This window comes from Suillus clintonianus (assembly GCF_016758775.1).
Source record: "Suillus clintonianus strain FC179 chromosome Unknown DEU56scaffold_101, whole genome shotgun sequence".
In the NCBI taxonomy this organism is placed as follows: Eukaryota; Fungi; Basidiomycota; class Agaricomycetes; order Boletales; family Suillaceae; genus Suillus; species Suillus clintonianus.
In genome coordinates this window covers 47,349-73,201 of record NW_024539325.1, presented here as the reverse complement: position 1 = coordinate 73,201, position 25,853 = coordinate 47,349, and the positions used below count along the sequence as shown (strand labels likewise).

Here is a 25,853-nt window from a genome sequence, read left to right as displayed (position 1 = left end):
ATCATGGTGATGGAGAGTAAGAATGACAGATGGCGTAGGGGATGTATCAACGCTTGTGCTGGCCGCTGAAAGGAGAATGGAGTCACGAGGTGTGTCAGCAATCGTGTGCGCACTCATGCTCATACTCCCGTGTCCTTCACCACGTGCGGGGAAACGGGCATGAGATAGATCGACGGTGCTATCCCCCGGGGAGGAATGCACGCTGCGAATAGGTTCTGGAGGGAGAGTGGAGAAGGCTTTGTTTACATGCGCCCGGGATATGGGTCGGGTGCGGCTTAGCAGGGAAGGCAACAGTGACGGTGACGACGATGGAGACGAGCTGAGACGAGCTCCCGAGGAAGGAGGTGTGCTCATTGTCAGTTGCTCACCGGCGCCAGTTAACAAGGACTAGTAAAAAATGGAATCGTGTTGTGAGTTGGCTGAAATGAAAGAAAGAAAGATGGGCATATATCCAACTCAGCAAGTAGCTGCGGTGTATAGAAATAAGTTGGTTGCTCCAATGCTCATCGCATCCTTTGAAGCACCGGCTTGTGGGTCAGTCAATGATCATGGTAAGTATATATGAGTGCCTAGTTTGGGTTCAAAGATCAATCGATCATTTTTGCTCCCGCACGACTCCCCCGGAACTTTCCATGATGACTCGGGCAACAAACCGGTTACTTATTTTCAGCACTCAGCGCTGCACCGCTCAGTTGCAGCAGTGCTACATAGTACTACTAATGGCATTATAATAACAGGTATATGATCATGATAGGTATTAGTGCGGCGGTGCTCTCTACGTCGAGGAAACCGTTGGCCGTTTCGTTTGGATCAAATCTTCGGGTCCAGCTGATACAGAGTCGAACCTTCATCGATGCATCCACATGATCCTACCGCAGTGTCACCCGGGCGCCACAAGGGCTACACGCATTGTCTGCTGTGTCAAGAGGCAATATTGCAACAGGTCGTAATTATAAACCTCCATGTGATCTGCCAAATCGATGGTGCCACGATACCCGCGAACCTACCCGTCGTCTCTGACACCAAGGCTCAAGGCTCAACTTTCATTTAATCCCGAGCTATCTCCTTAAAAGCTCTAGCCGGTATCTCATCATGATCAGACTGCGCCCCATGAATTTGATATTGAATCCTTACGCCTTGGTAACACTGGTACTTCATTTTGTTGACCGACGTAAATACTCATTGAAGAATCTCTTCAGGTACTTGGGATTCCTCGGGTAGTAATCATCTTCACCGCCATGGTTTATTTACGTAATTGTGCCCCAGCCTGAGGCGCCCGACTTTTCAGCACCTAATGCCAACGTACGTGTTCTCCCATCACCGACGTCCCGTCTGATCCCGCAGGGTCATCACCACAGCTTGCCACAGCGGCACCACAGCTCCGGCGCTTGCGCACCGAGCACGGCGTTTATATCTTCGCGCCAACTCAAGATATAATCTCATCTCACGTTCAAGTTCTCCGTGTTTGCATATTCCAGAACCTTAAAGTGGATATCGTGATCCCCGCTCGGTATTGCTTGTATTCCGCGGCACCGATGATGAAACTCCAGGTCGTCCTTTAACATTCACGCCGTGCCCATTAAACCTTTTTCAGGTTCGTCTCTTGCAACTCCTACTTTTTTATCAGTAGCCGGTGGCTCATACATCATGCATTGTTAAAGTTTTAGGTCCCTGGTCCCTGGCGACATAATTGTCTTGATGCCCTTGTGAGTTGGAGTGCCCAAGTACTACATAATAAGTAGTTCGCCATTGCTACTCTTTCCTTAGTCGGCAACTGTGGAATTTTTTTCTCGTCACGCCACGGTTTATGCTGTATCCTGCTGTATTATAATACTCAGGTCAAGCTCACGTCCTGTAGCATCGGCCCGCTGCCGAGCACTGGGCCCTTCGGGCGCTGAACTTCACCCAAGAAGGTACCCAATGAACATGAACGCGCATAAAACATACGAGCAAGGGCAGTCATATGGCATTGCCCCAGCGGACAGCAAGCACCGATAAAAACTCCACAAAGGTCTTCAACCACAATCTTGACAGTCTTACAATGCAACATGGATCCTCACACGAAACGGCAACACAGTCCGGTGCGGTGACATCATTAATGCATTAATGTTGTCAATTGGCGTAAATTTTCATCGCCTACACAAAAGTGACATCCTACGAGATCCTACGCAACCCCTTGTCAAACGGGTCACGACCGATCGCTTATCACAATCATTTCCACTTCACTGCAATTGACAGCAACACCAACAGGAAGTCAGGCGGGAGACGGGGAAGTGCGTATGGTATTCAGCGGTACGGCGAGAAATACAAATGTAGATACAGGAGCGATGAGATATATAAGTATAATGAATAAGTATCCAAAATAGGACAATGTTGTGCGGTCAGCGTAGAGTCAACGGGACGTGTTAGTCACACGAGTCAAAGGTAAGCATAGGCTTACACCACACCAAATATCGTGAGCTTCGAATGTCATGTGTTATGCCCGCATTGCAGGCTGATTTAAGTTGTCACTTGCCATGATATTTATAATCAGTTCCTTGGCTAAAGATGCACGTTCGAGTTCACTCACCGTTTTGATTTTTTCACCCTTTTATGGACTTTTCTTGACGCTTTGACAATACGCCAAGCAGCCACAATGTCAGATAAATTTCTGATCCATTTCTAAACGACATTTGATCAGTGTGCACCGCCTACCGATATTCAAAATAGTCACCCAGGAAAAACACGCCTTTCTTGCTTCACGCAAGTTGACTATTAGATCACGGAGTGATTGATCTTGTTCTGCGACCGTCACCAAACGTCGCAAATTGTCCCTTTTAAACCAAGCAAGCCGTTGTCGAATTTCTCTGCTAGGATAAGCCTTCGAAAGATGTGTACCCCACCAATAACGTGCATATCGAAGTGCTCCTCCATACGGTGGCTCGGTTTGTACGACCAAATCAAGGCAGCGACATGCAAGGTACTCGTGAGCTTCTGCGGCATCCACGTGGTATTGTTCCGAACGATGACGGTCCGCCATAAAGTCGTGGAGCGAAGCGTGATAAATCTCAACGTTCCCACTCCCATCAGGTGAATTCAAGATAACGGGTGAAAACGCTTCTAGCATCACAGCTAAACTCTCTCTGTCCGCGTGGAAGAGTTCTTGGAGATCTCTAAGTGGGAGCGGTTGAACGAGGTTGATGACGGATGCCAACATCCGGCAGTGCAAGCGTGGATTCTCCGAAGTTGCGAGAATCTGCCGATAAAGCTGGTCAATGTCAGCGCTGGCATTCGACCTCTCGCGAAGTAAGAGATCTAGTCTCTGCTGTGGATGATGACCGACGGGGGATAAAAAATTGATGACCATAGCAGCATAGACAAAAAGACCGCCTGCCATAAAGGCCAAGGTCTCGAATTCATTCTCCGACGGCCAAGGCATGGGGGGCCACCCGAAAACGGCGGAATGACTTGTCCGTATGTTATCAAGTGATGCTCGCAGAAAGTAACGAACGTCCTGTACGATGTCTGCATCACGTGTAGTGAGGGAGATATGGCGGACATCAGCTGACATGGCTGTGCGGATGTGCGCCTCAGGGCGGCTTGTGAATACTAGGTGGATGGTCGGTAAGTCTGGTCCCGAGAGCGTCTCCGTGAACAAGGCAACAAGTCTTGCCGCTTCCTCAGTGGAGAAGCATTCGTCAAGAGCATCGATAATGATGGCATAAGGAGTTTCTTGACGGAATCTCAAGACGTGTAGCGGTTTGATGACCAACTCCCGCATCTGATCAATGCGAGATTTTTCAGACGATAAGAGAACCTCGTCTTGCTCGATCGCTTTCGTGATATCACCTCGAATGCGCGGGAACGTCAGTGCGAGTTGGTATGCGATTGTAGGAATTATTCTTCCAGCGCCTTGTGCATGCTTGTGCGAGAAGAAGAATGTGGCGGCAAGCCTTCCAACCCTTTTCATCTCCTCAGCGACAGTGAATGCAATGGATGTTTTTCCAACTCCGGCGAGGCCGTTGAGCCAAACGTTCGTCCGATCGTGTCGATCAAGGACTTCTCTGATGCTCTCCCGAAGCGCAACACGCGTGTTATCCATGCATCGTGAGTGGGGCTGGCGCTTTTCGGAATCGAAAATGCCGCTGTGTTCTACGACGTTGCATAGACTCCTCCACGCGTCATTAGAAGCCGATGGATGTGCTTAGAGGCAAGCCTGTTAGCACGATTCTAGACGAGGTGAGCAGGTGACATACTTACGGAAATCCATTGTGGGGAAGCTGAGGGCGAGTACTTGAGCCGAATTCAGGTATATATGTTATGAGTAGCGCGCTGAGGCTGTGTCCAGTCGACCGTGACATGCGTTGACGTTTGAACAGTTCCGAAATCAGCGCACGGTTTTGCTCCCGCAGTCTTCCCAGAACGGTCCACCCCAATCCCTTGCAGGCGGATCCAAGCACGGATCATCATCTTGAATATGGATAAGGATTGAACGTTGAACGTTGAACAACGAATGTGATATACTGGGGGTTAGGGCAAGCATAGGTAACTGCCACGGACTCGGGATCAAGGTGATTGTGCAAGAGAAATCGTAGCTTATTAGTCAGCGAGATGGTTAACATCTTACATAATAGAGTCTATTGCGTAGCAAGGCACGTGAAGGCCTAGACCCAGACTTAGCAGCACGGAGTGTAATAAGACCACGACCAAAAATACACTCCTGCAAGTTACGGCCACATCCAACTAAGCCACCCTGACCAGTCATCTCGTACCTAGACCTCCAAGAACGACGCCAATAAGCCACACGACAAGACATCACGTCGTACGGTGTGCGGGTGAGATGTCAGACAGAGAAATCCACACGAGGGTGTCAGAGTCGAGCATGGACCGGCCAATATGCCAGAGATGAAGGTGCATGCGCGTGGCGAGGATCGCAAGGATATAGACCTCCAGACTGTATGTGTGTTTTTGAGTGTTGTCAGTAGGAATCCGCAAAAGAAGTTTGAGGTGCTTACTCTTCGAGGAAGGAGTGGTATGCGGACTGGGTGTGTGGAACATCAACGACTCGATCACATTGAAGGGTATCGGGAGTTTTACATACATCAGAAAACAACATCGGCACAAGGACGTTCACGGCTGAGAGAACTTTCAGAAAAATCACCATCACTAACGAGCACGGAAAGATATGTAGGTCCTGACTCACGCAGACCGCATACATAGTAGAATATGTTATGCCTCACCAGAATGACGTAAAGAGGTCCCCTGCTCGACTTCCAACTCTGTATGGCACGTATGAGCGTTAGGGAGACCAGTCCTGGGGAGTGTCAGACACCACGCGTCAGTAATGTATTCTCCCAGGTCTCGGCGACATACCCAGTTGAAACACAAACAACAGAATAAATGGCATGGTCAATAGAATACTGTTGGCGGTCCGATAACAGCCCGTGATGCCTGGGATCGCGCTAGTCGTAACTGTGAAAGTGAATTGAATGTGTGCGAATAGTAGTAGGGGAAGGGGAGAGCACAAACAATCAGAAGTGGCAATAGCGGGAAACCAAATGCCGATGAATGATACGATGATGGCCTGGTTGACTCATCGGCCATGAGCTGTAGTGTGGTGAGGGCGTGGGACTCACAAAAAGAGTGAACAGCATGGCTACGAGTACAATTCTATTGCTGTTCCAAAGTGCATATGTTCTGAAGACAAAAAAGCCTGGATGAATCGGATCAGCCGCACATATGTATCGCGGGGGAAGGAGAGATACATTCAGAGCAGGTGAGTGATATCACTGCAAAACCTGTGAAAGGAAAGAGTAGCGCTTGGCAAGGACATGCATGTACCACGTAGCATACACATACATGAGTAAATATTGATTAGTGTCCTGCATATCTGGCAAAAGTCATACAGTAAGTGTTGTCGTCCGCTGCGCATTCACATACATCGGGGTTCTCGTTCGGGGCCAAGGTCACTGAAACGCGGCGTATCAACTCATGCATGATCAAGGGATTTGTGCTGGAGCTGAACGTACAAAGCAGGTTTGTGGTGATGAGACAAAAGGGAACATATCGTGTAATGATATAAAGGGTTTTCACTTTGGTCCAGCGCGACCGAAGTAGGAAATTCGACTTGGAACAGCATGTTATGGATGCCAAAACAGAGGCGTGTCACGGAGCAAGTGAATCACTTACCTCTTCGTGAAGTGAACAAACATAATCATAGGTCTGGATAAAGAAGTTTAACGGTGGACAGGAATAGATCGGACAAGCTTATATACCCAGAGCGTAGCCAGTGCCACTGAGCTATCAAGTGAGAACGAGGAAGAAGCAGCTCAGATGGTACGCACTGTATATGTACTGGTGGTCAGACATAGCATATCTCCGTTATTATCTTGCCCTCGTATAAAGATAGCTACGCACCGATATGTACTGCAGAATCCTGGCCACTGCGACATTGTCAGCCGAATACTCCATCTGTATTCGTTCGAGAGGTAAAAAACGGCTTTAGCGCACACATCAAGCACCTTCTTATCTCTGATGAATTAGGTTTGAACCCATCAAGATGGGGGTGTCAATATTACTCTGTTCCGAGACACAGACGCACAACACGCCTACTATATGGGGTTAAGTAGGTGACGATTCGCGATATTTGCTGGCGCTACGCGCCGGACGCGGGGTTGTTTAACATCCGCTCCTAGCTAGTTTGGTAGCTTATCTTATGCAGGAGGTTTGGGTATAGGTGTAGGCAATGGGTGAAGTTACCGCCACACTGCCGCTTATGTGAAACGCAACATTCCGTGGCTAAAATATTGGTAAGCAGAGCTATGAGCCGGTCTTTCAACTTGAAGCAGCTGACGAAGATATCATGGCAATGGCAGCTTACACACTATCTCTCAACAAGACTCGACTGTTGTGCTTGGAGGCCCACCCGCACAACAGTGTATCAGGCGAATTATCAAATCACAGCGATTATATCGGGACAGTCGTTCAGGTCACCGTCAGAAGCAGAAACGCAAGGTAACAAGACAACTGCAGGCAAACTGCAGGGGATGATGTTATCTTTATCCTTAGAGGGTTGACCATGTTTTATTTTCCAGTCCTTCGAGGGCGGAACTATCCATATTTGTTATAGAGCAGCACGATATCACCGTAAGTGTCGTGACGCATGCTGGCGAGCTCGGTCAAATCTGAAGTCACTTACATATCCAATCATCTATGTCTTGACAGAAGGCTATCGAGACACTGCTACTTGGACACGTCAATGGACCCGAGAAGCTTCCCAAGCGCGTGGTCATTCGAGAAGACAGGCTACTGGGATACGTTCTTGTCGGCGGTAAGGAACTGCGTCATTTTCCGTGTCAACTGGAATCATTCAAAATCCGACTGTTAACCAAATATCGAGCTAATTGTGTTCGTCAATGATTTTTAGAGCGACGGGCATGGACGTACGGACGGCGTAAACAGTTCTACTGGGGCAGACATCCGTTAAGGAGTGGCGAAGACAAATGGGTATTCTACTTCGAGACCACGAAATTGCAGGTTCATTATGCAGGACATCAAGTCTGTTTGTAGACAATGGCTTAATGTCTATTGAACTGTCAACAACAGCCTTCAGATAACCGATGTGAAGGCGCCCGGCGACACTATCTCGCCTTTACTTGTGCTTACCCAGGCGCATATATGCCCTTTATTGTAGGCTTTGTATTACGCCATCCTGCTCATATAAATTGTATGCGTACATGCTCATTCACGCGGCCACATGCAGCATTTAATTAACTAACCACATGCTATCAGCCAAAGACAAGTCTTTGAGACGCATGTTGGGTTGTCCGCGAGATGAGATTCAGGTGCTCCGGGATGGACTGGTTGAAAACCGACACATTGTTCGTTTGGTCTTCAAGATGTTCCAGACACGCCTGCGTATTACGCAGGAATTTGCAGTAGAATTTATTGCACGGGGTATGTAATCCGTGTCTTTTGGCTTGTTTTCATGCTGATTGAACATACTATTCACTGAAGGACGTATATGGGTGTTGCGAATTTATATGAATAAGAATGGGAGGTGGCACATTGGGTGTGCTCTTTCTGAATATGGCTCGCCAGTGGTGCATCCAGACGTCGACGTTATGATTCAGTCTCACAGGCCGTCGCCTGGCTTTGACACTTCGGAACTACTTCTACGTTTGTGATCACCATCGCATATACTTGAACCTAATGACTCGGAGCGGGTATATTGTTCCCACACATTCGAAGTCAGGGCATACTGATGTTATTGTTCTTCCTATGTAACCATTCTTTGTTTCCTTGCTCTGGCTAACACACATATCATATAAACGTTACACTGCGCCCAGTAAACCAGGCAAGTTGATAATCGAGATGGCCCTCCCGTTATATGATTGGGTAATCGACGAGAAAGTCTTCGTGTTCCATTGACGTGTTTTGCAAATATCCGTGAACTGACTCGGGTTGTATGGCCTTAGTGATACTATATATGTAGACTGCGATGGCACCCTAACTGTAGCATTGAGGATGACAATTACATAGTGCTAGGTCAGTTAGTCCATCTCTTCGATCCAAACAAGCGCTCAATGTCATTTGCATGCAATACAGCTGGCGGTGGTATTGCTATAGTAACGGATGCGAGCAGTGAACCCAGTATTAGTGTCGAGTTCGTACGAATACGGATCCAATTCCAATAGACCAAATGACTGTATTCTGGATATGCTATCCCACTGGCAGAAACATTGCGTGCGTATGTATCTTTGTCATCCCGTATTTCACCAAATCTTGGGGCCTGGCCATGGAGGCGCATACGCGTGCGTAATGTCATCAATGTCATGTATCGCTGGTATCAAACCAACGGAAGTATTTAGAATATGCTACCAGAGACGTCCACCCACCCCTGAAACAAAGCAGGAGGTTCATGCCGTGCAGATCTTCCGTGAAATTCACGACGTCCCGGCTTGCATCTCCGCGGTTTGGCACGCACCTGGGAAGTGCTGCCCTGAGGCTTCGCGGGTGTATGAACAATGGTTGTAGCATCAGAAAGGGTGGTCTTGCAGGTGGTACCCATATTGTATGAGATGAAGCAGCTACACGCAAGTTATCACATACCATTGTTGATCCTGAGCGGGGGGGAGACGCTCGGATGCCGCCTGCGCCCTTCAGCGCTAAAGATGGACCTGAGACGACGGAATTCAAAGTATCCTCCATGTCCAGGAAATTGACATGGCTGGTCTCCGGACATGGATGATCCTGTTGCTCCGTTATCGCAAGCGGTTTGACATCTGGTTGTTGTTGAAGGAGACTCCTCCGCTCCCGTATAATGGCGCTTTGCATCATGAGCAAGTCGATGTGCTCCTGGATTTCATTGATCTGGTGTCGAAGCGAAATTAATTGATCCTTAAGATATATGAATGTTTTAATTAAACGTTGATGCTGGAAGGAATTGCTTGCCTCGGTACCGAGGGCAACGTTGTCATGATTACTGTGCATTTTTTCGTCTAGTTCTAGTGACTAGCAAGAGAAAGTGGCTGAACGAGTGGAATATATGATCAAATGCTTCAGGAAAGGGTGGGATTCAGGAAATGTACAGACAATACCTTCACAGCCTAAGGATTGCGCCTTTATACGACGGTCTGATGACAACGCCGGGGAGAACCTTCGAAAGACGCCCATTGCTGAAATGAGATTTTTGGGTTCTTGATCCTTGCAGTTGCGCTGGTCACTGATCATCACTGCACTGCCTACGCGGTGGCACCTGCTTCTGTTGGTTGCACATGACGGTCAAGTATTACGATATAACGCCATGATTAGAATTTGGTACCTCTTCGTTTCAGCATGCATGTCGGAATGAAATCAACAGGCAACCACCAAGACATGCTGGCCCGGTAACCTTCGCTAAAGCTAAGCGGAAAAAAGACAGGTAAACGTCGCAGCCACCGTCAATAACGAGGACACACTTGTCACTGCTTCTAAGAGGTCCCCACAGCCTGTCAGGAAGTTCCCTCTGATTCCCTGAATGAGTCCACGGCCACCAACCTCGAATTTGGTACTGTATATGACCTACATGCGGAGAGACTTATCTGAATTTGAATTTCTCTCGCATTACACAGTAGGAAAAGGAAGACCGTCCATATGGGATCTCTTCCGTTACTGATAACCTGAAAATAACTGAAAACAAGTTTGATGATTAGTACAAATGAATGCTTCGTACTTTTGATAGGTTGGAAGCTTCAGCGAGGTCTAGAAGCTTGGCTAATATTAGTCAAGCCTCAGCTGGCGTGCTGAATTCTCTTGGCAACAAAACCTGAAGTTGCAGCTCTTCGAGTCGGGCTCGGAGGCGTAGCTTAGTCAGCAGTGTAGTAAACGTGACTTTTGGTTTGCACCGCTTCAGCGTACCTTGTCTTGGTCCTCGAGCTGGCATAACATCATTTTTTGAATTAAGTATCCTTCCGCCAGGTGTGCACTCAAATTACCTAAACAATAAGCCGCAGCCCCTCTTGCATAAATGACGTGGCAGCTCCTCACACTACCGAACGTTGGTCAACTGTGAATGCGTCATGACGATGAAGCTTCCGCAGCGGACTGATCTGCACTACTCAACTGGGCAACTGCCACGCAACTTATCCCAGCTGTTTCCTTTAACTTGCCTACTACTCCTAGTTCTGGGATCCTAATTGTTGTATGGTGGCGGTGCCACACCTTGAAGCTCTCGATAACTCCTGGTTGAGGCCTAGGGTCCGCTGGCCCCGACTTGAAAGGGTATGTAAACGTGTCGTTTCGAGCGGACCTGTCAGGATTTATAAAGAGCCCTCTCGAATTTCCAGTGTAGTAACATTGCCGAAGTAGTCACTTTTCTTGTCCCTAAACATGCAGCTTTCTGTGCTCTTTAGCGCGCTCATATCTTTCGTCGTTCTCGCTGCAGCGTCACCCACGCCAAGAGCCATCTCGATTGAGGAACTTTCCTGTGAGCATTCATGATCATCAGCATTATCATAGTTACTCAAATGCCTCGATGTATCACTCAGCTAAACGAGAGGAACTTGACACGAACTCTCAATGTGATCTCCTAGAAGAAGGTAGGAAACCCGACGAACTTGAGACCAACTCCGTGACTTATATTTCGTACGTTACACGCGATGGCCTTGTTATTCCTGAAGGTGGGATACATTGACTTGCCATTTATTCATTTACGCATCAACTCTGCACCAGGTATCACTAAGAAGCGCGATGAGCTGGATACTGGCTTTTTCTCATTTGCTTTCTACGACTGTCCATGTGGCGTTTGTAAAACGTTCACATCTGCACCAGACAAGAAACGCGAGGAGTTGGAGACCACTTTCGTGGACTATGATCCGCGCGAGGAGCTCGCGGCGGCTATTGATTACGTCGGCTAGGACAACAGACTAGTACTACATAACAGAAACAGACGGGCGGGAGAAAAGGAATACACCGATAAATGACGTCGGTAGAAGACTACTAGGCACAAATATTCATATCAAGCTCATATGTCGACGACTTTTAGCATCCAAACACAGACTTAGATCCACCTAGGCAGCTGCAAAATATTTCTCTAACACACTCTTCGACACGACATGCTTCGGGCATCTATGTCACGTCCAAGTTTCAAATTGCACACAGCCCTGCTCCAGGAGCACCTCAACCCCCATAACTCCCGCCCAGTTGGGAGCTGCACCGAGCAAGTAGCGTCTCGCAGAAAGCTGGCCCAGCAGGTTCAGCGCTTTCTGAATTTGGGCCAAAGAGAGCTACACAGCCTTTGAGGGGAGAAGTGGGTGCGTCACGGGGCTCAAAGTAGCATTCAGTATGCGCGAGTCATCTGAACGTTCAGCGTCCAGTTCAAGTTAACCGTGACAAAATTGCAGGACAATTCGAATTCCCATCTTCACCCAACCCTGCGTCTATTTTAATCTGCTTGGAGCCTCCTATTGCGATCCATCAAAATCACGAGGGCATGCAAGTTCAACAACTGTCACTACATATGAGATTCACTCTGACTATTGCAGTCAGCGAGTGTGCAATACCTTCCACACTCATATTTCTTAATTCGTTCGTCGTCTCCCTGATTATTTTTATTCCAGGCTGAAACAAATGGAACTCGCCGACTCCACGAGATGTGATATTTCACCGTTATCCATCATGGAGACATACGTTGTGACACCAACGCTTCTTGACGTGACAGACTCCTGCGCTATTAGTGCACTCTGATTTTCGCAGGACTTGGTGCTAATCAGACTTTCTCTTCCACATGCATCTGGGTGCATCATGTCATACGGCCTCTCAACTGTCTCCCGATATCACGGCTACATCCGCCGCAATCAGTTTCTTTACTTCTGATGCTTTTCATCCCCGAGACGTAGATCAAATAAGATCGAAGATATTCATGCTGTGCTTTAAGGACGACACGAGCATTCATGGCAGTTTACGGAGGGGGTAGTGGAACGAGCTTCATGCGAGACAGGTAAGTACTGCATTTCTAATCACTTGAACTGATGATACAATACCCGTACAGCGCTAAGATTCAGAAGCATGGCTGGGCGCATATCTGCGTAGATGACAAAATGCAGTCTCCCGTTTTCTCTCCACCGTTGGGGGCTGCCGAGGTTCGTTGAGAACACATTGAGTGACAACGGCACTAAGCCCATTTGGCGAATATGATACCGGGGAGAGCCGTCGTCCGGCGCTTAATGCCAAGATTTCATTAACGATCGATGATCCTCGAGACGGTGGTATTGGTAACGATGCCTTGGATATCGAGAACTAAGGTGGTCGCGCTTATTCAGGTAGCTTCCTTGCGGCGATACAAGCCTTTTAAGGATATGCTTTCCCCCACGCGTTGGTTGTGATAAAGCTTCAGAATCTAAATCTCTCAGGGACAGAAGAACAGGACTTCAAGAAATTTCATCATCTATCGCCCTTCAAGTTATAATGAACCGAAGCTTTGTTCTAGCAAAGCTATTCACAAAATCTTAGATCTTAGCCCCACCGCTTCACCAGTCCGGGCATGAACGTCATGGTTAACCATGATTGGCTTTCGAGATGTCGCTCTAGATCTGTATTCGTACTTGGTATATATACTTCGAGTCAAATGAACAGACAATGTACTGTAATGGTATACATCGAGAGTACATCGGGAGTACATCTAAGACAGACAACCAAGCATTAATGGTTATAATATTAACTGAAGCTGTTAGATGTGGGTATTCTTAGGTCCAATATGAACAAATGACGCCGCCAACAAAAATCCGTTTCCTGCGGTCATCCAATACTAATGTAAAGAGGGCGAGCAAAGTCTACTGCAGGGGCTGAGGGTATAGGGTATATATGCACCACAGCAGGCTTCTTCCATTGATAAGTGCATCGAGCATGCGACATGCAGATGAGAACCTGGTGGGCACGTGCAAAATTGAGCATGTGCGATGCAAGAAGAGACAGACAAAGTTACGAGCTGACCCTCAAAGGGTTGAGTTGCCTGATGGACCATTTATTAGCAACGGGCGGGCGACCTAAGTATAAGCGCCGCTCACTCCAACAACTCCACGGGAGCCAAGAACGCCATAGCGAAGGTCTAGCTTGACTTATAACTACTGTACTGAAAGGGGCGCTTGAGTTTGAGTTCCCAATCTCTGCAATGATCCCGCTGCGCTTAGGTTTCCGCTTCATTGTAGCAATCCTCTAAAAGGAGATGAGTACCCGGGATCCGCGTACGCTACACGTATAACGTGGACTTACATCTCGTTCTATGCCATGGACTTTGCGGTTAGCGCGACCAAATCGCATTTCGAGGATAAGCGCAGTGTGACCAGTGGGAGAACTGCAAGGACAATAATCACAAGACAGATGTGACTGTCATGTATTTAAACAAAGGCAACTGCTGTAGATCCACATGCTTTCACAGCATTCCTGTGGCTGTTATAACGTCAAACCGCAGGCCATAGCCTTGGTCCTTGACAAGGTACTGCCACAAATGGAATAATAGCCTTACCAAGAATGGCATCGATGCAGTGGACCTCCAGTATGCAGGATCCCTTAAAATCTCACGAGTTCCATACCCTACTTCAACTGTGACCACCACTTTGAGTTAACAACAATGGCACCACCAGATTTCAGCGCAATGTCGGTCAGTGACTTTCTTGGGCGAATGGATTCATGAGTACTTACATGAAGGACCAGAGGAATAGGGCATCTAAATCCAAGAAGATCATAGCAGAGACTGTTCCAACAGAACCTGACAAGAAAGAGAAAAAAACCCAAAGACCCTGGCCATTTGGGAAACACCGTAACGAGACACAAAAATCTAGTGTTCAAAAGGTGCGTTGGGTACTATTATCTTATGGGATCAAAGACCTCACCCGGATGAAGTGACGAATGTGATGATTTAACATTTGCTTCGTGCGGGAAGAATCGGTAGTACCGTGATTAGTACGTAAGCCGGAGTGGCGCGAGGACGCTGCGCGCATGAGGGTACCCAGGTTGTTTATCTTAATTCCATGAGCCCCAGAGCTGAGTAAAGGTGGTTTATACGATAGCTTGTTGCCATTACAGTACATATATTATACCCATTCTCACCTTGATACTACATTCTTTATCATTTGTACGTATACATGTACAACTTGGACGCTCAGACTCTACAACGTTTGCTTGATGCTTGACAGAAAGTCGAATTGTCGGGTGTGCGTAGTTCTCGAGGCCTTGCTGGAAAATTTTCACTCCAACTGCGTGTGCTTTAGTTTGATGCTTGGCTTCAAGCTCAGTTGAGGCTAGCACCAAGTGTAAATTCCGAGAACGTATTTCATCTACCCACAACTTGAACCCGTCAAAGTCAGATGCTGGACTTGTATTATGTTACTCCCCAGGATGCTTTGGCTCAAAAACGTCAGTTGATTTACATAGTGGTAAAGCATGTCTTGAGCTCGGACCTTGTTGGGTGTCATTGTCTCCCAATTTCTATGATAGAACGGTAAGCATAGCTCAGATATCACATCCCTGGAGCATTTATTTCAATACGCAGTCCTGAAGGAAGATGTCAGCTTCAACGTACGTACCATACACCGCGATATCGACGTTAGTGAGCACAACGGCTTTAAATCCGTCCGCAGAATCTGTTTTCGGGATCCAAGATGCACATGGATAAAGAAACAAGCTATGAAATTACCCAGCTGATAAGCCGTATCACCTGTAGTTGAATAATATACCGACGCAAGACAATACATAATCGGAATATGCCACCCCACACGTCTACAGCCCACGAGCCTCAAGACGACTGCGGAAGGTCTTCTGGAAGTGTGGGACGTATTCAAAGTCCAGGAGCGTCGTGTGTTCCCCAGGCACCTCAATATACGATACATCACCGCGGCTGAAGCCAGACCATGCCTCGCCGCGGCTCCAACCAGTCCATGGCTTGAGCTGGTTGTTGAGCCAGTCAACTCTAGAACCGGCAAAGGGAGTTGTGTAAAAAACATCGATTGCAGCTGAGGGGTGTATGTGAGTAAGCGGTTCTGAAGTGAGAAAGTGAACAACTTACAAACTGAGCCTGATGGGTTGTAGTCTAGTCCACAATTGATGAGAGACTTGGCGACGTCCGTCCATTTTTCCAACTTCTCGATCGTCAGCTGGAGCTCAGCGATACGTTGAGGAGGCGACAACTTCCACACGAACTCGAGCTGCTCCTGCCTCGCGAGCAGCCTCAGGGAAGGAGGCGGATCATCAGCATAATGTTTCGACACGAAACCGAGGAAGGCCGCCAAGGAGAGCAAGGCGGCCGTCCAATCAAGCTCATGCATGCGGCTGGAGATATTAGGAGGAATGTTGATCGGAGCGAATAACCTCACTTCCTCGCCCATGGCCTCGAGCCGCTTGGCAACTTCAAACGCGACAACACCGCCATAACTGTAGCCCGCGATAGCGTAAGGTCCTGTCGCCTGAATCCTCTTGGCTGCTGCGGCATAGCAAGAAGTCATCTCATCCATGGAGGTGAGGAAAGGGTGGCCAGGTTCGAAGCCACGAGCACGGAACGCGTAGAAGGGACGCTCATTCTGGAAGTATTTGGCAAGATTGACGAAAATGAGGACCTCTCCGACACCAGGGTGAACGAAGAAGACTGGCGTCTTATTTCCGGTCACTGAAAGGGGGACGATGGGGTCGTACTCCTCAGTCTGGGTGCCCTTGGAGAGCAAGGAGTTGACGTAGTTGGCCAGGCTCGAGAGAACGGGGTGCTTCAGGATTTGGATGGGAGGGATGTCAGGAAGGCCGAAGTATTCCTCTCCTTCGCGCTTGAGCCTGGATTTTATCAGTAAATGTCGTTTGAAAGCGGAAACATATATATTCACCGGATAGCATCAAGAGAAGTACCGCCGATCTCGAAGAAGTTGTCGCTCACCGACACTTCGCTTTCTGCGAGGTTGAAGATCCCAGCAAATATCTTAACAAGCGCCTTTTCCGCATCGGTGGATGGGGCGATGAAGGAAATACTCCGTGCCTCACTGAGAAGCTCCTCAGAGCGGGTGATGTGTTCCGCAAGCTGGCCTTGCTTGAACAGACTCATGAGACGCGCACGAGATAGTTTTCCGAGAGTAGTCTTCTCCATCTGGTTCACAGGGATTGGGATGATGAACTGAGGTGGCAGGGTGATCATCTTCACACAGATATCCCGCAGGGCACGGTGCGTGGCGAAGAGCTTGGTGGAGGCATCTGTTCCATCAAGGTCAAAAGTTGGGGAGTAGAAAATGATGAAGCCTTCAGTCTCCTGGCCAGGAGCGCGGTAGGGAGCAGCAGCGAGGAACGAGTGCGTGACCCCTTCAACGGTCTGGAGGTTGGTTTCGAGCTCAGGGATACCGTATGAGACACCATGAACGATGATGGTGTCCTTGATACGACCACCAAGACGCATGACACCATTCTCGATGATGCCAACATCGCCAGTGCGGTACCAGCCGCCCTCAACAAAGCTAGAGGACGTAGCCTTGGCATTGTTGTAGTAGCGTACGAAGACCATCGGTCCACGAATCTGAAGCTCGCCGCTCTCACCATCGGGGCGCAGGGTAGTGCCATCCGTAGGGTCCACGACGCGCATCTCGCAACCATTGATGGGACGTCCGAGATCAAGAAATTCGCGAGTATGCTCAGTCGTGAGGACATCTACAGGGTAGTTGTAAATACATCCGGCACTGCAAAGGTCCATCAGCTGATATCAATATGCTTGAAGTATCCTTACCAAGTTTCTGTCATTCCAAACCCAGAGGCGATCACAAAGGACACGGCAGAGGGGTTCTTGCTAAACCTTTTCATCATAGCAACAAAGGCTTGCGCGGTCTTGGTAACAATAGCTTCACCTCCGCTGTTGATCCGCTTGATGGAGGACAGGTCGAAGCATCCGAAGAGGTCTGTGCGCTTCTCCAGATCACGAGTGAGCTTGGAGAGCAGAAAGTTCGGGGCATAAGCCAGTTCGAGTGACTAAAGTAGAATGATAAGATACACTTTAAGCTATGGTTCAGTATCGGCATACTTTTTCGTCGATCAGACGTAGCAGCCGAAGGGGATCAGTAATAACAACAGATGCGTGCACGTGGAGTTGCGAAGCACCATATAGAAGAGGTGTGATGTGAAATGTTAGTGATCCCCCGACGTGATCAAAACCGACCCCTGTATGTCACGTCAGTTCTGGAAGAAAGATTAAATGATGTGCGCCTTACAGTTCAACACTTGAGATTCAGAAGAAAGGCCGTAGTTTTGCCCCTGCGCACGACATGCAGCAAGGATGGTACGGTGCGTGTGGACGACCGCTTTCGAGAACCCAGTCGACCCTGAGGTCAGGAACAGCATGGCATCGTCGTCCGGCTTAGCCTCGTATGCGACCCAGTCAGCTGCTACAGTAAATTTCTCCCCTGATGATTTCAATCGGGAGAACAAGTGAACCTCCAGACCAAGAATGGAGGTGATCTGCTCAGCCCCAAGCTCACTGGTCAGCCAAGTTGCAGACCCAAACAATTCCTTGAGATGCGCAACATGGGCCTCCTTGTGCGCTTGTTGTGCGCTAAGTGCGGGCTGTAAGCAGGGCAGATAGCCAGCAAGAAGACACGCCCAGACAGCAGCCATGTTATCTTCATGCTCCGTCAGGTACACGACGATAATTGAGCCTGTGGGTTTCCCCAACTCGAGCATGGCCCGTGCAAGTTTGCGAACATATTGGTTGAACGCGCCGAAGGTCTTCGTCTGAATGGAGGAGTCATGTGCCGAGGAGGTTACGAAGCCAAGCTCATGTAACGGATACCGGTCAACAGCTTGAGCGATGACGTCGTGGAGAGTATTGGGTGTGGTAACAAAGTCGGTGGTGGTATTGGGGGAGACTGCGACGGGCGCCATCGTAAGCTGCGTCTCAGGCTAGGCTAGATTATAAAGAAGTAATTAAGAAGAAGATTGGAAAAGGTGCCTAGGATAACGGTCGAGTACTTGCCGACTTTCTTATACATACAGTAAAACATACCATTGACCGCTTTGTAAGGCAAACGAGAATTCTCGCTGGCGAGTGACCTAAAACTAATTGATTGGATCTTCGACTGCACGATGTCACTCTATACGGGGGAGATACCTGTCCGTTATAGTGGCTCGTCACTGGCACCCAGTGGCCACGTCAACCGGAGTTGATTTCAGACACGGTTGGGGACATCGAGGGCACCGGTTACGGAAGGTTTGACTACATAGAGCATGTGACCAGCTGGCACAGAGATGCTGACAATATTTTGTGTGCTGGCGCTCGTCCCTGGAACAATAGAGAGGAGCCAGGCAGTAGTATATAACTTAGTTACCCGCATGGTGTAGTACTGGATTGACATTTTAACCGAAACAAGCATGCACAAACAAACCTGGCTCTAGTGCCACAGTGTGCTTGGCATACTTATAGTCTCCCGTACTGGTCAAAAATTCGAGCTTGGATCGATAATGGGCGCTTCCAGAATCCACATACACGTTCGTCAAAAATCTTCTGTGCTGATGTGGTATCCACCTGTGCGTGCCATCCACCACGTTCCTCGTCCTTTTTGCACCTAGAGACCTCTTCAGAGTCCAGACTCATACTTAGTCGTGCTCAATGAATGAAGACAATGCTTCTCGGAAGAAACACTGGAGGCGGTTGAAACAAAGTCATTCAGACCTTCGATTGGCAAAGGAGAGGAGACAGCCGTCCACAATGATATACAAATTACCGCCTTACAACTATGCGTTATTTCCACGATATCATTCTGGCTATCCTCTCCCCCGCCTTTGAAGAACCGCAGAGGACTCTCGGGGTTGGTTCCCAAGTTCTTGGGCAAGAGTATCGACCGTTCTGCTCCAAACGCTCGGCATCCTCCGAATCCTGAATCCACGACTGCAAGTTCGAGCGCACAGAGTTTCCTGCCCGTTCAGACAAGCGGGGTATGTGCGATCTCAACTCTGTGTATTCCCTGTGTGCAATAATTGCCAATAATTGCTGCTGCAGAATCTTTCACCACTCACCGCTCCCATTCCAAACCAAATTCCGATCAGTCTTCCAGTTCGAATTTTGTGGTTCGGAATATACTTATCCGTCTATTCGATGATGTACTAAGTTCTATCATCAGGTCGAACAAAGTTTGTAAAAGGAAGCATCGCTGATGTCACCAAGGTATACCAGGCATGAAAAATCTCCCGGGAATGGTCCAACATATTGCCTCGGCAACCCACAACATACAGTCCACCCCCGCTACAATAGACATGTTTTCAGCGAGTCTTGTACCCTTGAGCTGGACTCCGCCACTAACAGGCTGGCAGATGTACAGGTTTTTGTCTCTATTTTTTTTTCATGTGGCTAACGTTCGCGCTTAGCTCCATCCTTAACGAAGATGGCCCTTCACTTGCGCGGCCAAGGCGTGCTTGTTTCAATATCATCGCCTTCGCATGTCAACGAGGTTCTGGTGAAATGATTCTCGATCGGGCAAAACGCGATGATGTTTGACGTCTGCGCACGAAATCTGTGCTTTCATCAAGGAAGACAAAGCACTTAAGATTCCATCCATGCTACCAATATATGGTAAAATCGTGCGACGGATGCTAGAGTGTATCGATTGTCCGTCACCCCGAGACAAAGAGCACCTGCGAGTCTTGGTGAACGTGCGCCTACTATGAATATATCATGCTTGATTTTGTCACTGGTAACGATAACAAAGTGTACATAGCCCCATCCACATTGAGATATAATAAGTGCAGATTGATCCATTTCGAACATTGCACCGCCTACCGCCGTGCGTATGCTGCCATCTTGTATATTCTGTTAGTATTAACGTCATCCTGAAGCGAGTGCCAAGGCGGGAATCAATTTGCTTCTGCCAGATAACCACGTTCAGTAGCCTCAGTCATATCATCGATCAACTCATCTAGAAGAATCTATGGTTCACCTTCCACCTCGGGCCTTCCTTAGGTTCACCACGTTATGGAAATTTCTCAAGGCGCTCTCGAATGGATTTCTTTCCATCTCCCTGACCTTGTTCCGGCGCCTGTGTGGTGGTCTGTTGAACGTCCTACGTTCCTTCTTTTCCCGGAGCTCCATACGTTCAATTTCAAGTATTTTCCGACCAGCTGGTAGTCTTAGCACTCAGTCAGATATCCCGGCGGGATTAGCTGGGAGCAGTCTCCTAGGGGTTCCAACAGCGCCTACCAATGCATCTGGTATGTTATTTGTCGGTAGTCCACCGATTCATCCATTGCATGACTCATAAATTTCTGCGACAGTCAATATTGCATGCAGTTCGACACCTGTTACTATGCCTTCCTTTGTACTGCCAGTAGCGACCGGTCCTCAGTCGCAGTCACATCAACATGCGCCCCCAATTATGCCAGCTCGCCGCCGCCGTAAAGTTCCATTTCTTGCTTCCACTGTTCAGAGATACGGAAAGGATATGCAAATGTAAGTTATTCCTGGTGCTCCTTTTGTGGCAACAGCTTGTTGAGTGATATGCACTGTATAGCAAGTCTTCCAGCGGAATAGAAAGTATCCAGCCTGTCGTAAGACAGTACCCTCAGTAAGTGGCAAATATTTGGGTAAACGATGCCCGGCTAATGCTATGCGATTGAGACGTCAATTGCCCAATGGCACTGGTTGGGAAGCGCATGTCCATCCCGAGGGCACCCTGTATTTCTATCATCCAGTGAAGGTTGGCTCACCTTCCTGTTATGGCTCACAGGACTCAAGTTGATTGATCTAATTAGAGGGTCTTCACCGATACCAACGTCCAAGTGCAGGCATTCCTCGACGACTTGAATGACTGCGCAGATGATTTACTCGCTCTTGCCAGGAGCTGTGGTATTGTCCTGACGAACGACATCGAACTGACACTGCAACTCGGCATGGATCCGGATACCGGAGAACGAGTTTGCAGCTACTATTTTGCAGACCGTGCCGAGCGTACCCTCTTCTGGCTCGATGAATTAGGCACTGAAGATCTTTTTGATGGGGTTATGGGGGTCAAGGATCACAGTCATATCCGTGAGTTTCTGCCCAATGTCAGGATGGCACGAAATCAACTTCCTGCTGCAGGTTATGTCATTCAATTCCAGTACTGGTAAATATTGTTCCTGTGTGAGTAGTTTTTCATGTAATGATCTCGAGATGATATACTGATTGACTCGTACTGTATTAGTATTGTTTGTTCAAGCTAGCAATTCAGTTGTAGGGTGCATTGTGAGCTCTACCCTAACAACAGAGAGGTAGAATCGCGAAATGGACTCCTTATGGAACTCAGAGAAATTATTGTGCATGCTAGTGCAGGTCAAATCACTCCAATTTGCCTTTATTTAATTGTACTCATATGTCCACCTAGACGTCATCACGTCTGACAAGTCACTATCACCTTTCGGGGGAGAGGAGCTCTCGAAAATACTCGACCTAATCAATCACCTTCAAGGTGCGCAGAAGTGCACAATATAGCTCACTCAAATCAAACGCACGTCTGACACAACAGAAACCACTTCAAGTGAATGTCGCCCCTACTCCATGTGTGTCATTGGTGTGTCTTTAACACTTTAACCTTGCATATTTTTCTCGTCTCAGATATTCTGATTTCCTCTTAGCACGATTTATGCAATACTTTGGTACGGTTTGCCATTGCATCAATGTTTTTGTGCACTTATCATTCGGGAACAGCCCGAGCCAAATTTTTCAACTTCTGCGGTCAACCTTGTGCACGTTTAGAAGCTGACCAGTCAATATATCGCACGAATGATGAGCACATAGTGAAGTCCGTGCTGTCGTGGATAGTGGAGCTTCTATTCTTCGGTGCTCCCCACGCCCAGATGACGGAACTGCAAAGAGTCTGGGTGGATAAAAGTACAAGTTCACCTCGATGGAAAGATTTCAACGACAAGCTCAGCAGGGAATGGATTTCTATCACAATATATGTGCGATATCATCTACCTTACTCTCTGTGTCTGATGTTCTAAACCGGGCCGTTTTTACAGTCAACGGTGATGCTAACTGTGGACCTCAGCTTTCTCACGGTGCCCAGTGTGAACGCCCAAACTTCTCAATCTGTTGCCATTATTGCGGCTTATCTGTCAACGTTCTGCGTAGTTGGATCCTTGGTTGTGTCCATTTTACTTGCTGGCCAGAACCGCAAATATGGTAACGTGTCTGCCAATAACGCTGTATGAGGTGTACCTTTATCATGGACTGTGCACGCATTAACAACCGTTGTGCAGGTCGTATTTCTCACCAAGATGACACATTCAATATTTGGTGACAGAGCGCTTGCAATTTTACATAGTCTTCCGTATGCACTGCTTATGTGGGGGTGAGTACCTTCGTTCAACTATCCCTTCTGATGCTCAGAGTATCATCGGGTCAGGATGGCATGCTTCGTCGTCGCATTTTCCTTCCTGGTGTTTAAATCTACATCCGTCATACTTCTAGGAATCGTAGGATGTGGTTTGTTTATTGTCATCTCGCTCACTTTGTGGCCGATTTGGGCTGCGAGAGATTATCAGGTTTTTGGTTGGCTTCGTGAACGACTGACTTGACTCGGTCCGGATAGCCGGGCGCACATGCTCTAACATACCTGATGACTTGTAGATTACATATTTTCACTGTTTATAATAATGGAGCAAGACTTGAATAAATCCTGTATATTGAAAGGTGACCAAGTATTCTCACCGCCCTCAAAATACCCCCCTTCATCACGGTACTGATCGTCGATCCCTCTAGCACCCCAACTCGAAATCAAGAATTCCCTCTGAGACTTCTTGCTTCAAGTTCTGTAATTGATACCATGGGCGATGCAGTCGCGTACGGCTATCCCTGTACTCTCACTGACTTTGACCTGGTGATACATTTCCGCTCTGCTTTAGGTGTTCATTAAATCACCACAGATACGCCCATGCAAATCGAGCAGTCCAATCAAAGAACAGTGTTTATTAATGTGCCTGAGCCTACAATGGCGCAGATCTGTTGGCCGATTGTTGTTGCTGCATTCACACTTGTTACGTGTTCTCCCCTGTCGGGCGCCGCCAAGATTCGTTGAGCCCCCAGATAAGACTTGGAGCTTGAGTCATCTGGCAAATATGACAGCGGTGATGTGCTTAGGATTTCAGCCTGTTGGCGCGGAGCCGTCATAGTCTTAATGCCAAGATACTGATGACCCTTGATGACCCTCGAGTCGGTAGTATTGGTGACGATGCGCCCGATGTCGCGGTTGGGTTCCAGTTGGCTTCGGGCAAACGTTCGTGGCCTCTCAAGTGACCTCTAACATTGATACACATTGAGTGACGGTGATATCCATCGAGAATAAACCTTCCCACCACGTATTTGCCTCGATAAAGCTTCACCGTCAGTGAACCTCAGGGATCGGAAAAGCTATCTGTTGCTGGAACATTAAAAAAACATACCACCTTTCATAGCCAATTTAGAGATGAACAGAATCAACAATCATATCGATATGTGGTTTTTATTATCATCAACCCGGAACCGAAGCTGGAACCGAGGCAAACATAGGAAACAACTGTATCTTACTCCACACACTAAACCCCACCCATTCCACCAGACGTAGACTCTAATACAAACGTGATAACATTTCATTCAAAATAAAAATGGAAGATGAGACATAGCGATCTGTTGAGGATCAATAGCTCAACACTTAAACGTTGGAAGGGGCTGTAATGAGAGGAGGGAGGCGAATGAATGAGAAGGTGGTCTGTTGTGTCCAGAAGAGTGAGAGGGCGCCGTAGTATGCACCGAAGGAAGCGATGATACCCAGGGCACCACCTGCGGTTGCCAATGCCGGGATGCCTGCGTATTGGACGTCAGATAGAACATAAAACTAGACGGGTTAAAACACACCGGTGAAAGCATTTGCGGAAAGACAAGTGAGCGCGCAGACAGTGAACCCGAGCGTTGCGACAATTGGGGCAGTTGTGCGGATTGCACCAAGGCTGTAAAATTATTAGAGCTGTCCGCGTCACATATTTCCTTGGACTCACAGGAAAAGGAAGGTGATCAAGTCCCAGATGGCAAGGTAGATCCCAATTGCATTGTAGAACTCCTGTCCGACAACCCCGTCAACGGTGTATGCAGCCCTAAACGGTGTGTTAGGGAGGACATATGTCAATGCTTCCAGGCGACATACGCAAGGCCAATTTGAGGCAGGTAGAGAGCGCCATATGATAAGTTGAAACCTCCATAGGTAGTAAAGACCGTTGCGCTAAATGTGTTACTATAGAAAAATGTCAGTGGTAGCTCCTCCATACAGAGGTCAGAATCATACCCAAGGAACATCTCCCACATGCCCACCAGTGTTTGTGAGATGCCACCGTAACTGGGGGTGACTGGGTCAAAATCAGGATCATTTGTGAATAATGGAAACTCACAAGGTGGCGAAAACCAAGACCAAGCTGGCGGAGTGATTAAGGTCCTTGGCGGCGAGAGTTAGGATCGACGAGCACAGGAAGACAGTACCGTAGGCCAGCATGCCCAAAGGTGCCTGGAAGCCAATTAAATGATGCCAACATACTATCAGTAAAGCATGAAAGACGTACGGGGTTACCGTATGTTCTCTGGAAGGGCTGCATCTGCGGTGCAGGTGGTGTGGGGGTGTCCATGTTGACAGTCTGGACGTAGTAGTTGTCCCTTGGGCCCTCCTTTTCGGTAACAGAGTTCGAAGACATGACTGGATTACCGGTGCTGACTTGTGGTGCTATGATCCTTCAGAGAGCGGGGACAAGTCAGGTGTCCACATTTACTTCGGTCCTTTATACTAGAGCTGGAATGCCTCCTTTCGCGTGTGGAGTGCGGTGCCAATTGCACGCACACACTCCGCTGCAGTGAATAGCGTGATTAAGTTCTAAAATGAGTGAGGGAGTGAACCCTGTTACTATAGAATTCGACGACGGGTGAACGTGATTTCCAGGAACTGATCCAAGAGATGGACATACTGTTCAGTTCTCACTCACGATCCAACTACTCCCGATTATCTCGCGCAGAGCTCCGAGGAAGAGTCTCCACTGGAAAAAACATAATCGCAGGGTATGTGTCTGGTTGTCTGATTCTTTATTTAATTTGGCCCTCTGTTCCTCGTAGCGTTGCAGCAGCCGCGGGCAACGTCCAGTTCAGGGTGTGCTAGTTGTTTATACTGAAGGAAGGGCAACCTTCCTTCTATTGATCTACCTAGTAAGGGAGACTTTGTTAATCGCGACTCGATGACCTACATGAGATGAACAGGCTGTTTCGGGATTTTATGGGGAACATGATTGCACCACTGTGGGCAGCGGCCGTTGTTGCATTTGTCAAGATGGTGGCTTGATGGCGGTGAAAGTCAAAGAAGTGAATGATATTGACGCCGCATCAACTTATCCAAGTT

General features: G+C 48.1%; 8 protein-coding genes across 8 annotated transcripts; 3 read left to right on the top strand and 5 right to left on the bottom strand.

The window, feature by feature from the left end:
• Window positions 1-2,638: 2,638 nt before the first annotated feature.
• Window positions 2,639-4,249, bottom strand: DEU56DRAFT_917183 (uncharacterized protein; the record flags this gene model as incomplete). The annotated part of the gene is made up of 2 exons (XM_041357958.1): window positions 2,639-4,182; window positions 4,240-4,249. 2 exons carry the CDS (start codon window positions 4,247-4,249, stop codon window positions 2,639-2,641), a joined length of 1,554 nt encoding a protein of 517 aa, XP_041203892.1.
• Window positions 4,250-4,697: 448 nt separating this feature from the next.
• Window positions 4,698-6,710, bottom strand: DEU56DRAFT_40618 (uncharacterized protein). The gene is made up of 14 exons (XM_041346072.1): window positions 6,588-6,710; window positions 6,397-6,510; window positions 6,324-6,333; window positions 6,255-6,274; window positions 6,169-6,201; window positions 6,009-6,105; window positions 5,920-5,948; window positions 5,616-5,635; window positions 5,505-5,563; window positions 5,353-5,451; window positions 5,183-5,293; window positions 5,081-5,124; window positions 4,995-5,020; window positions 4,698-4,933 (listed from the first exon to the last, which is right to left on the bottom strand). Exons 2-14 carry the CDS (start codon window positions 6,448-6,450, stop codon window positions 4,795-4,797), a joined length of 741 nt encoding a protein of 246 aa, XP_041203891.1. The 5' UTR covers window positions 6,451-6,510; window positions 6,588-6,710; the 3' UTR covers window positions 4,698-4,794.
• A 131-nt stretch (window positions 6,711-6,841) lies between these two features.
• On the top strand, window positions 6,842-7,672 carry DEU56DRAFT_759823 (uncharacterized protein; the record flags this gene model as incomplete). Its single annotated transcript, XM_041350356.1, has 5 exons — window positions 6,842-6,993; window positions 7,074-7,125; window positions 7,204-7,309; window positions 7,406-7,515; window positions 7,592-7,672. The coding sequence occupies 5 exons, from the start codon at window positions 6,842-6,844 to the stop codon at window positions 7,670-7,672; spliced, it is 501 nt and encodes a 166-aa protein (XP_041203890.1).
• A 1,125-nt stretch (window positions 7,673-8,797) lies between these two features.
• Window positions 8,798-10,276, bottom strand: DEU56DRAFT_828357 (uncharacterized protein). Its single transcript, XM_041354423.1, has 5 exons — window positions 9,939-10,276; window positions 9,850-9,882; window positions 9,433-9,463; window positions 9,091-9,378; window positions 8,798-9,031 (listed from the first exon to the last, which is right to left on the bottom strand). Exons 2-5 carry the CDS (start codon window positions 9,855-9,857, stop codon window positions 8,846-8,848), a joined length of 513 nt encoding a protein of 170 aa, XP_041203889.1. The 5' UTR covers window positions 9,858-9,882; window positions 9,939-10,276; the 3' UTR covers window positions 8,798-8,845.
• Window positions 10,277-11,006: 730 nt separating this feature from the next.
• On the top strand, window positions 11,007-11,494 carry DEU56DRAFT_828352 (uncharacterized protein). Its single transcript, XM_041354422.1, has 2 exons — window positions 11,007-11,138; window positions 11,191-11,494. The coding sequence occupies exons 1-2, from the start codon at window positions 11,118-11,120 to the stop codon at window positions 11,386-11,388; spliced, it is 219 nt and encodes a 72-aa protein (XP_041203888.1). The 5' UTR covers window positions 11,007-11,117; the 3' UTR covers window positions 11,389-11,494.
• Window positions 11,495-14,860: 3,366 nt separating this feature from the next.
• On the bottom strand, window positions 14,861-18,499 carry DEU56DRAFT_40475 (atromentin synthetase). The gene is made up of 7 exons (XM_041346063.1): window positions 17,688-18,499; window positions 17,501-17,637; window positions 17,210-17,448; window positions 16,326-17,162; window positions 15,521-16,275; window positions 15,042-15,467; window positions 14,861-14,982 (listed from the first exon to the last, which is right to left on the bottom strand). The coding sequence occupies exons 1-6, from the start codon at window positions 18,355-18,357 to the stop codon at window positions 15,235-15,237; spliced, it is 2,871 nt and encodes a 956-aa protein (XP_041203887.1). The 5' UTR covers window positions 18,358-18,499; the 3' UTR covers window positions 14,861-14,982; window positions 15,042-15,234.
• Window positions 18,500-20,217: 1,718 nt separating this feature from the next.
• On the top strand, window positions 20,218-23,140 carry DEU56DRAFT_828313 (uncharacterized protein; the record flags this gene model as incomplete). Its single annotated transcript, XM_041354421.1, has 15 exons — window positions 20,218-20,252; window positions 20,305-20,676; window positions 20,740-20,914; window positions 20,976-21,029; window positions 21,083-21,161; window positions 21,217-21,493; window positions 21,545-21,569; window positions 21,681-21,775; window positions 21,828-21,911; window positions 21,969-22,013; window positions 22,078-22,098; window positions 22,151-22,404; window positions 22,465-22,650; window positions 22,705-22,796; window positions 22,851-23,140. Coding segments are annotated over exons 2-15 (1,834 nt in total), but the record flags the coding sequence as incomplete, so codon positions are not given.
• Window positions 23,141-24,090: 950 nt separating this feature from the next.
• DEU56DRAFT_40284 (GPR1/FUN34/yaaH family-domain-containing protein) lies at window positions 24,091-25,251 on the bottom strand. Its single transcript, XM_041346049.1, has 7 exons — window positions 25,033-25,251; window positions 24,865-24,977; window positions 24,762-24,812; window positions 24,624-24,710; window positions 24,478-24,573; window positions 24,338-24,429; window positions 24,091-24,286 (listed from the first exon to the last, which is right to left on the bottom strand). Exons 1-7 carry the CDS (start codon window positions 25,159-25,161, stop codon window positions 24,135-24,137), a joined length of 720 nt encoding a protein of 239 aa, XP_041203885.1. The 5' UTR covers window positions 25,162-25,251; the 3' UTR covers window positions 24,091-24,134.
• Window positions 25,252-25,853: the final 602 nt, after the last annotated feature.

Bases quoted from the DNA above. Each gene is read 5' to 3' on its own strand.
- DEU56DRAFT_828352 (XM_041354422.1), top strand. From the start codon at position 11,118: ATGGCCTTGTTATTCCTGAAG. The intron at 11,139-11,190 runs GTGGGATACATT...ACTCTGCACCAG, and splicing joins TGGCCTTGTTATTCCTGAAG to GTATCACTAAGAAGCGCGAT.
- DEU56DRAFT_40475 (XM_041346063.1), bottom strand. From the start codon at position 18,357: ATGGCGCCCGTCGCAGTCTCCCCCAATACCACCACCGACTTTGTTACC. The intron at 16,276-16,325 runs GTGAATATATAT...GATAAAATCCAG, and splicing joins ACTTCTCTTGATGCTATCCG to GCTCAAGCGCGAAGGAGAGG. The intron at 15,468-15,520 runs GTAAGTTGTTCA...TACACCCCTCAG, and splicing joins CAACCCATCAGGCTCAGTTT to CTGCAATCGATGTTTTTTAC.
- DEU56DRAFT_828357 (XM_041354423.1), bottom strand. The intron at 9,379-9,432 runs GCAAGCAATTCC...ATATATCTTAAG, and splicing joins ACGTTGCCCTCGGTACCGAG to GATCAATTAATTTCGCTTCG. The intron at 9,032-9,090 runs GTATGTGATAAC...ACCACCTGCAAG, and splicing joins CCCGCTCAGGATCAACAATG to ACCACCCTTTCTGATGCTAC.
- DEU56DRAFT_40284 (XM_041346049.1), bottom strand. From the start codon at position 25,161: ATGTCTTCGAACTCTGTTACCGAAAAGGAGGGCCCAAGGGACAACTAC. The intron at 24,813-24,864 runs GTGAGTTTCCAT...AGTCACCCCCAG, and splicing joins GTCTTGGTTTTCGCCACCTT to TTACGGTGGCATCTCACAAA. The intron at 24,287-24,337 runs GTGTGTTTTAAC...TCCAATACGCAG, and splicing joins TTCCGCAAATGCTTTCACCG to GCATCCCGGCATTGGCAACC.
- DEU56DRAFT_40618 (XM_041346072.1), bottom strand. From the start codon at position 6,450: ATGGAGTATTCGGCTGACAATGTCGCAGTGGCCAGGATTCTGCAGTAC. The intron at 5,949-6,008 runs GTACGTTCAGCT...GCCGCGTTTCAG, and splicing joins CATCACCACAAACCTGCTTT to TGACCTTGGCCCCGAACGAG. The intron at 5,636-5,919 runs GTATGTGAATGC...TTGTACTCGTAG, and splicing joins CCCCGAACGAGAACCCCGAT to CCATGCTGTTCACTCTTTTT.